The 9,931-nt window shown below is 46.9% G+C and overlaps 1 protein-coding gene across 2 annotated transcripts; it reads right to left on the bottom strand.

Moving 5' to 3' along the window:
- Positions 1 to 4,143: 4,143 nt before the first annotated feature.
- On the bottom strand, positions 4,144 to 8,783 carry Rps24 (ribosomal protein S24). Of its 2 annotated transcripts, none has more exons than XM_038349125.2 (5): positions 8,691 to 8,783; positions 7,881 to 7,946; positions 7,577 to 7,786; positions 6,416 to 6,526; positions 4,144 to 4,563 (listed from the first exon to the last, which is right to left on the bottom strand). In XM_038349125.2, exons 1-5 carry the CDS (start codon positions 8,691 to 8,693, stop codon positions 4,561 to 4,563), a joined length of 393 nt encoding a protein of 130 aa, XP_038205053.1. In that variant the 5' UTR covers positions 8,694 to 8,783; the 3' UTR covers positions 4,144 to 4,560. The 2 variants fall into 2 exon arrangements, with proteins under 2 accessions (XP_038205053.1, XP_038205051.1); XM_038349123.2 differs by having other exon boundaries at positions 4,144 to 4,220.
- Between the last annotated feature and the right edge of the window lie 1,148 nt (positions 8,784 to 9,931).

Raw genomic sequence — 9,931 nt, 5'->3', positions numbered from 1 at the left:
TCTCCGTGGCCCAGCTTTTATGTGGGTGCTGGGATCTGAACTTAGGGGCTCGTGCTCCCACAGCAGCCACTTCACTCGCCGAGCTGTCTGCCTAGCTCTGTGCTCATAATTTTCATTAGCAGTAGCCGCAGTAAGATCATATTATTTGCGAGCCTGTCACAAGAGAGATACAGGCAGAACAGACCTTTGGGAGCTTTTAGCTTAAACCCTGAAGTTGTTAAAACTTCAGATATATGATGAGCACTTCCACCCTTTCAACCTACAAAGTGAACGCTGGGGTGAGCAGCTGAGTATTTTTTGTTTGTTTGTTTTGTTTTTCGGGACAGGGTTTCTCTGTAGCTTTGGAGCCTGTCCTGGAACTAGCTCTTGTAGATCAGGCTGGCCCCGAACTCACAGAGATCCACCTGCCTCTGCCTCCCGAGTGCTGGGATTAAGGGCACAGCTGAGTGTTTTTAACAAACTCTCAGGAGTCAAGCTAGTCCTTATACCTGATGCAGAGGGAGGGGCGTGGAAGGCCGAGCCGTAAGCCCTCTGTTCCCTCACGGCACTTGCTGTGTGGAGGCTGAGGAGCAAGAACAGGTCCAGTTCCTAACCTGGCTTCCTTCGCCAGTACACTGCTCAGCTGCCAGCTCATCATCCCTATCCTGCTGTATAAATCTTTCCATCATGCCTGATGAGCAGTTAAACGGTTCAAGTATTTTGTGAGGAAAAACTCAGCATGTGACAAGGACACTTGACCTACTGTTCAACTCTAATTCTCCACATTTTCTTTTACTCAACCAAAATATTGGATGAGAAAAGTCTTTAGCCTGGCACACGAGGTCTTGGACTGTTCCCTTCTGACCTCGGCAAATCCCTTCCGCTAGAGCAAGTGTTGTACCCTAACTTGCTCCCAGCCTGAAGACTGCAAGATAGGGCCTCAGGTCTGGCATAGGGGTAAAATCCACCTGCCTCTGCCTCCTAAGTGCTCGGATTAAAGGTGTGTGCCACCACCGCCTGGGTAGGGGGTGAGTCCAAAAGGCAGATGAATGGATGTGTGGGACTCTGGGACTCAGGAAAACTCTCCCTAGTATCACTGATAACCCAGAGTCATGTCGTCTGCTTAGCCAACCTGAATTCTGTTTGGAATGGAATTTCCCCCTTGAGAAAGGCGGGGGGTAAAAAGCAACTCTATCTGAAGCCACCAGTCACGCTGGCATTCCATCTCAATTCAGGAGGATGTCCATCCCATCCTTCTATCTCCTGCCCCACTGCAGAATGATCACTCCCTGGTGCACCTTAGTTTCCTCTTTCATGGCTTCAAATGAGACTGCCTTTCTGCATTTGCATTAGATCATCTCACTTTCCCTGATGCTACTTCCCCCAGGATCCAGCCTCATACACCAATTTCAGCTCAGAACTGCCATCATGTCCCAACCAAGCACTGCTAGCCACTCCAGGAGCCAGACCACAAGATTCTAAGTAAGCTTACTCTCCTATTGGCTTATCTTTCCACCGCAGGTGCCAGATCAGGGACCAGTAGTGCACATAGTAACTTGGTAAGTGGGGAGCGGGGTTAGCTACCCACGTTCAGCATCCCTGTGGCAAATGGCACCTTACTGAGCAATAGCATGCCCAAAAGAAAGCAACTTTGACTGCATACAGTGATGTCTTGGGGTCACACAACTGCATGCTAACCCCACCCTCACCACCACTTGGTAGCAAAGATCTATTGTCTACACCCTCTCCAACCTGGAAGAGATACTTCCTCTTGAGATTAATTGCACACCACTGTCCACATAATGTACAGTTTATAATCCTGCCTGCCTCAGCTCCATGAGCGTATGGTAGAAGATGCTCTCTTTAGGGCAAATCAAAATAAACTGACTAGCTGAGCAGTGGTGGCACACATCTTTAAACCTAGCACTTGGGAGGGAGAGGCAGACGAACCTCTCTCTCTGAGGCCAGCCTGGTCTTACAGGTAAGTTCCAGGACAGCCAGAGATACACAGAGAAACCCTGTCTTGGGAAAAAACAAAACTTGCCAAGGAAAGGAAGCTGTAAAGGATAACAAAAAGCTGCCTGGTTGCTTAGGCTGCAACACAAGCGTACTGGGGCAAACTAAAGGCATCACACAAAGCACAAGACAATGCAAACACTGCACTTGCAGAACCACCCTCTGGGGTTTCTAGGTGGAAGCAAGCTCAGAATACCAGCCGTCAAGTAGGCACAAGGTCTAGAGTTGGAATCCTGTGCCTCATTAGTATCTAGTTAGTGCCAAGCTGGAGGGGCTGTACTCTGTTGACTTCCTCAGTAAGATCAATTTTACATTCTTATAAAGGCTTGCCCCAAACCTGCAGAAAGCAGTGTCTGTCTAGTTATTGTCAGGGCTGTGCCACAGCCTCCAACATTCCCAAGTTCAATAGCACAAAACCTAGTTTTCCCAAATCCTCACTTCCTGACAGCTGCTCAATCCTTCAGCCCGAGTCTCAAAATAGCTTGTGATTCAGAGGGGCAGAACAGGTCCCTTCAACGGCCTCAGTTTGACATTGACCCGAAGCTAGTGGGCACAGGCTGTTTGCAAGGTCAGCAGCCCTCAGCCGTTACATAAGATGGGCAACACTGGCTTCAGGTATTTCACACCCCTACCGTCACATTCCCCCCTAGGCCTGGACCAACCTCTCAACAGCAACCGTTCCCCAGGTTACCGCTTTGTGTCGTCCACTCCCGCCCACCAACCTCCCATTCCAGCCTTAGCTTAGACTTCACCCTACTTTACTCAACCCTGTAACCACTTTGATAACTAGTTCAGTCCAGTCTATATTCTACTGGCCATTTGAGCCCAGCAGGGGAAAAATTTCCTAAACCCAAAATGCTGCACACCCACACCTCCCCAAATTGAAGCCTTCTCCATGTTCTGGGATGCTGACCCAATTTCTCCTGTCCAACTTAGCAGGTCGTTCAGTAGCCATCATTTTAAGGTCTCATATTTTCCCTGCACTGTATATACCTGGTGTTACCAGAAGAGGGTTATCAGACCCCTTGAACCTGAGTTACGAGTGTAAGCCACGAGGTGCTGAAAATCTGGAACAAAGTCCCCTTCAAGAGCAACCCACCTCTATAGTCAAGGTTTCCAGTTATGCGTTGTGTTCATTGCACTCACAAGTCTAATTCTTGCATGGACTCTACCAACTGATTTAACTTTCAGGGGGAAAACCATGCTGGGCTTTCCCAGAAAATCACTCAGCCAGCTCTAGTCTATATGCAAAGTCATGGGCTCCACCACACACACACACATAGAACAAAATGTACCACCTGTAAGCTGTAATGCCTTTTAGGCAAACTCCAACCAAAATTGCCCAAACACCTGATCAACCCAGTTTGGGCCCTTGAGTTTGATCCCTCCTAGTATCAGGCAAAGAAAAGTGGTGCCTGCTGCTTGACTGGTAGCCACAGGCTAGAGCCAGAACACTCGCTGGGTTCAATGCCACTAGCCAGGTAAATAAACTCAATTTCCATTAGGGCCAGATAGAAAGATCTAAGTTTGTTTTACAGGCTTCCATATGGGTAAAATTCAATGAATCACAGGAATGAGCCATACCAGCAGATTAAGATGTAAGGCCAGGGGTGAGGCATGAGAGTGGGGGTGCAGACCTTTAACCCAAGCTTGCAGGAAAGCAGAGGCAAACGGAGGAAGGCAAGGGAAAGCATCATCGGATAGTGGTGGCACAGGCAAATCTGAGTTGAGGCCAGCCCGGGCTATAAAAACCCTGGGAAGGGGGGGCGGGCGGCACACACACAAAAAAACTAAGCTGGAGTCTAGGTTTCAGCCAAGGTGAATGCTCACGGGGCTCACACACTTGTCCTATGCTTTGCCCATGCAGTTGTCTACACCCACTGTCCTCTAGGATTTGTACGAGCTCCCTGCAGCAGGCTTTACCTAAGAGCAGTAAATTCAAACACTTAAACAGCCACCTGATACTACTTTCTTTCAAAAAAATTTATTATGTATGCAGTGTTCTGCCTGCACACCAGTAGAGGGCACCAGATCTCATTATAGATGGCTGTGAACTACCATGTGGTTGCTGGGAATTGAACTCAGGAAATGCTCTTAAACTGAGCCACCTGATACTTCTAATACCCAATAAACGGCGGACTCCAGACATAAGCTTTTAATTTATTTGTCCTCTGGGAAATTGTCTGCAAACAGCAGATCAAGTCACCGCGGATCTACTCCTTTGGCTGTGAACGAAAAAAAAAAAATTAGTCAGCAACAACCTTTAAAGTATCTTTAAAGTTCAAAGACAAACTCTTTAAAAAAAGAAACTCATGCAAAACAGCATTAACAACCTAAAACAGAAACTAAGAAAATGATGCAAACATTCAGAAAGTAAACATTCACGTTAGAAATGAAACAAAAACAAGTTACTATCTGAATTAGACAGTCACTGTTAGTACTGTTACAAACTGTACACTTACAAATCTATGTATAAATGTTCACACGCTTGCTCAAACTATGTCAGTAATAAGGAGTCTAATGATCTACGTAAGAGCTTGAATTATACCTGTATCCAATCTCCACTCACTGCATCAGTGCAGGAAAGGGGGAATGGGAAGGAGGAAAACAGACAGTTCATTAGTAGTCCCCTTTCAAACACCAACACATCTGCACTGCAAATGTACATGCAACCAGGTACCTCAGGTGACCATTCTGTGATTGCACATGGACATTCCTTACACACCACCCAATTCTGACAGCACCTTGCCTGATTACTACAACTCCAATGCTAGCAAGGTGGCCCGCAACTGCATTAATGTTAATGAGTGGTAACAAACCTACATTGTCAATTACTAGCATTTAGGTGAAAGAGTCACCCCTGAGGCTAGGCCCAGACTTGGGACTCTTCTAGACTCCAATGGGAAGGCTCTAAATGATTAGGCCAGTCTTTTGAAACCTGTGCCATTTTAATCCTTTAAAGTATACCAATCTTGGATACCATGAGGTACACAGATTAGTAACAAAACACTTAATACAAATGTGACTGGTGCCTTGATTTAAGCTCCACTGCATGGTAAAGGAACACCAGGTTCCACTATAAGCAAAACACAGTCCAGAGGCCATTACTATTTTAAATTTTTGAGTTGGCTTTTCAAGGTGGTGCTAGTACAGGATGTATCTGGCCAGCCCCAGTGTCAGCTCCCCAGGACACCCAGAGGGACTGAGGCTGAACCTAGTGGTTTTGCAAAGAATCTGTGTTAAACAGCCCTCAGGTCTGGCAAGAGACAAATCTAATTGCATCATCAAAACTTCTATCAATCAGCAGGTATAATCAATCTGTTAACACCTATGCAGTTCTACAGTGCTGATAGAAGTCATTTGATTACAGTCTCAGGCAGGCAGCTTGAAAGACAGGCATGAGGGGTGGCGGGCACATTTCTAAAATGCTACTGATGTAACTCCGCCGCACACTGCAAATGTAGTAAGGAACCACTGATTAAAATGAATGTGGTAAAAATAGCCAAAGCTTCACTATGCTACCTCTAAGTTTTCTATTAACAGGAGACTAAGGACAGACATGCTAAGACACTGATGGGAGCAGGGTCACTGAAGCCATTTCCTAAAAAGCAGTCTCAAACTCCAAGTTCAGAGAGACCAGGGAAGCTACCTCCCCCTTCAGTGAGTCACTACCCACCCATGAAACATGCATCTTTGAGTTAAGTCCTTCCAGTAATAAGTTACTACTTAAAACAGGTCATTGGTATTTTAATAGGTCACACTATGAAAAATCGTTGTCCAAAAGCCAACATGCAAAGCATCAAAGCCAGCTCAGTGAAGGTGACACAACCCCACACCGTGCTCAAGCTCAGTACCTGCTAGATAATTCATTTCTGTTGAACAAGAAATCCAAGACAGTAGAGGGGGGAAAAATTCACAGAACACTTGATTATTCAGCAACCCAACACCTGAATTCCACCCTGCTACTCACAGCTAGCTAGCAAAGCTGGCATAAACTCTTTACTAAAAGCACTGTGATCTCAGCTAACTGGATAGGAAAGCATGGGCCACATTGATCCAGCTGCTTCAAAAACCTCTGTGCTAAAAAACAAAATGAAATCCTAAGAACACTCTGTTCTTCCTTGAAGTGTCTATGTCAATCAGCATGAGAAATTCCTGAGCCAGGGCTTGAAAGCACCCACTAGCATAGCTGAGTCAATGTGGCCCCATGTTGGATTGTGCTAGTCTATGAGCAGAAGATGTGGGACAATCTATTCTAGGATACTACTATGCTACACAGCTGCTCAAAACGTTACCTTCTGCAATCCAGAAGAGGGAACAAAAAAACACCAAGAAAGATTATTTAGAAAAGAAACGCCTCTTCATAGACAATATTAAGCTCGACAATCACTGACATTTCTGAACCTCCCTTGAGTCGTACCTTTTTGCCAGCACCAACATTGGCCTTCGCAGTCCCCCTAACCTTCTTCATTCTATTCTTGCGTTCCTTTCGTTGTTTTCGGGAGGTCTTTTTCTTCTCATAAAGGCCATGCTACCAGAGAGAAAAGAGTACATGTATCTGGTTAACTCATCCATCACCAATGGAGACGCTGAGAAAACTCTGAAACAGTTTTACAAATAAACACACTTTTTTTGAGATAGCGTTTTTGTTTAGCCCTGGCTGTCCTTGAATTCACACCTGCCTGCCTCTGCTGGGATTGCAAGCGCATACCTGTACCACCACCATCACGGAACCCAATATACCTTTTTAAGCTACCATGACATTTCCCTTTCAATTCCTACTTCTCTAGTAAAGTGACAGGTGTCACTTATACTAAGAGCTCTCTATACCCTTTCAACCACGGAGATCCTAACCCATTAATCTGCTCTTGGTTATTGCTGGCAAGGTCTTCACAAGGCTCCCAGGCACTTCAGCAATGGATTCCCAGAGCACCATTTTATTTATTATGTATACAACATTCCTTCCATGTATGCTCGCACGCCAGAAGATGGAACCAGATCTCATTACAGATGGCTGTGAGCCACCATGTGGTTGCTGGGAATTGAACTCAGGACCTCTGGAAGAGCAGTCAAGTGTTCTTAACCTGAGCCATCTCTCTAGCCCCAGAGTACCACTTTAAAAAGTGGTATCAAGCCTGTTACCAGTTTTGGACTAGACGGAATTCGGCCCTAAAATTTTAAAGCTACTGCCAGTGCATTGTAATATACTGTAACTTGCCCATTAAATAACCACCAACTTCTTCCTAGCCAGATGTGGCAGTGCATACCTGCAACCCCACCATTTAGGAGGCTGGGGACAACTGCTGTTGAGTTCCAGTTCAGGACAGGTCAACTACATGGAGGTAGGAGGAAAGCTTGGAAAAGTATCTTAATACCATACTGAGAGGTCTTAAATATTAAGTCAAAGGTTTACAGTTAGACTTAGTCCCACAGATGACCAGGAACCTCTGTATTAAGCAAAGAACCCTCCATTAACCCTTTTAGGATTCCTAGTACATGATTGCTGCTCCCAAACTGTTTGCTATTGCTCCTTCTATCTATTCACAACACAGTGATACTGGCAAATGAACAGGATACCTACTCTTGCAAGTCTGTGTTTGGGTTCATTCTTCTTTGCATAATCGAGAGAATCATAGATCATGCCAAAGCCAGTTGTTTTCCCACCACCAAAATGAGTTCTGAATCCAAATACAAAGATGACGTCTGGTGTGGTTTTGTACATTTTGGCTAACTTCTCCCGAATCTCTGTCTTTGGTACTGTTGCCTTCCCAGGGTGAAGGACATCAATAACCTAAAAAAAAAAAGAGGCTAAGTTTACTATGTTACAATCAACTACATCTTCAAAATTAAGCCCCAACACGCCAAACTTAGCTGCCCACCCTTACCATCTGTTTTCTTTGAAGCAGACGATTGGTCATGAACTTCCTGGTCCGGATCGTTACTGTGTCATTCTGCAGGTAACACACAAGTTAGTAAGATTATGTTAACCCTTTCTTGTCTTTGCCATGCTACGTCAATAACTACTAACGTGTCCAAGACAGAGTGGCAACCTCAACCACCACGTAAAATTCCCACAAACCTCTTATTTTCTGTCATCAGTTTCCTTCCCTTCTTGATTTTTCGAGACAGGGTTTCTCTCTTAACAGTCCTAGCCGTTGTGGAACTCGCTTCGTAGACCAGGCTGGCCTCGAACTCGCAGAGATCTCCCTGACTCTCAAGTGCTGGGATTAAAGGCGTGCGCCACCACTGCGCATCGACAGTTAACTTTTAAATTGTAGCCATCATTTTAGCGTCTCAACTAAAGTCCAAGCTCAGCACTACTGGTTTTTCTTAACTCTTAAGTCGTGTAGATTTCTTAAGAATGCCTGGCCCCTGGGCATCAGATACCAGACATTCTCTACAGAGCACCCCACGTTTCTGCAACCGCAAATGCCAGCAGAAGAAGGGGAGGCGCCTTCTTCACCTCGGCCCGCCAGCCCGGCCCGAATTCGGCGGCCCCGAGACCCGGTAGCCCGGCGTGTTCCAGAGAGCGGTCAGACGACCCCGGCTCGGCGGCCGGGGCGACCGGGCTCCGTGCGACATGGCCCTAACGGAACGGGTGGGTCCCGGCCGGCTGCGGCTGCAGTGGCAGGCTTGCGGGGGCAGGGATGGCGCGGATACGCCGCGGATGGAGTTGACGACCCGAGGAGACTCACCATGATGACGGCCGCGCCGAGCTGCTGAAGCAGGAAAAGAGGCCCGCTCCCGGCCGGCCAATCATATCAACGCGCACGGAAGGACCCGGGTCCTGGCGCGGAGGCGTGGCCAAAGCCTAGGGGCAGGCCACACCAATGCCTGATTGAAAGTGCCTAAAGCCACGCCCCTCTGGCCTCTAGATACGCCCCCAGGTCTAGCCAGCCCGATCTGTGGTTGCGCAATGGCGTGTTCTTTTGCAATTAAACGTCTCCCTCCTGATTTTTTTTTGTTGTTGTTGTTGTTGGTTGTTTGTCTTTTTGGTTTTTCGAGACAGGGTTTCTCAGTAGCTATGGAGCCAGTCCTGGAACTCGTTCTGTGGACCACGCTGGCCTCGAACTCACAGAGATCCCCCTGCTTCTGCCTCCTGAGTGCTGGGATTAAAGGCGTGCGCCACCACTACTGCCGTATTTTTTGTTAGCGACCTGGAACTCTGCCTTCTCTGCCTTCTGTGTGACGGGATTTGTTGTTTGTTTGTTTGTTTGTTTGTTTGTTTGAGACAGGGTTTCTCTGCAGCTTAAGAGCCTGTCCTGGAGCTAGCTCTTGTAGACCAGGCTGGTCTCGAACTCACAGAGATCTGCCTGCCTCTGCCTCCCGAGTGCTGGGATTAAAGGCGTGCCACCACCACTGCCCGATTTGTTGTTAGCGTCCTGGAACTCTGCCTTCTGTGTGATGGGATTTAAGGCATATGCCACCACACCCGGCACAGTTCACTTTGTTTACATTGCTTCAGTCAAGTTGGGCGTGAGAAGCAGAGGCAGGCAGATCTCTGAGTTGAAGCCCAGCACGGTCTACATAGGTAGTTTTAGGTCAGTCAGGGCTCATCCCACATCAACCCTGACTCAAAAAATAAAATAAAAATCGCCTCCAGATGAATTAATCTTGAAGACATTTAAAGAAGGCCTTTCGGGCAGCATGCCCGTTTTACACAGAGGGAAACGGTAGAAGCCTTAACTCGATCTTTCATTTCGTGTTTGTGGCACTTCACGTTGTTAACTTATTTTTTTCGTAAGATTTTTTTTTTTTCATGTGTGATGTTTTGGATTCTTTGAAGCGGCATCTTTCGGTGAAGCCCATCGAGGCCTGGAAAAATTCGTTGTATTGCCAAGAATTATCCTACCGGGCGGTGGTGGCACACGCCTTTAATCCCAGCACTCGGGAGGCAGAGGCAGGCGGATCTCTGAGTTCGAGGCCAGCCTGGTCT

The sequence above is a fragment of the Arvicola amphibius genome, chromosome 12 (genome assembly GCF_903992535.2).
Source record: "Arvicola amphibius chromosome 12, mArvAmp1.2, whole genome shotgun sequence".
Lineage (NCBI taxonomy): Eukaryota > Metazoa > Chordata > Mammalia > Rodentia > Cricetidae > Arvicola > Arvicola amphibius.
This window is presented reverse-complemented; position numbering and strand designations above follow the sequence as displayed.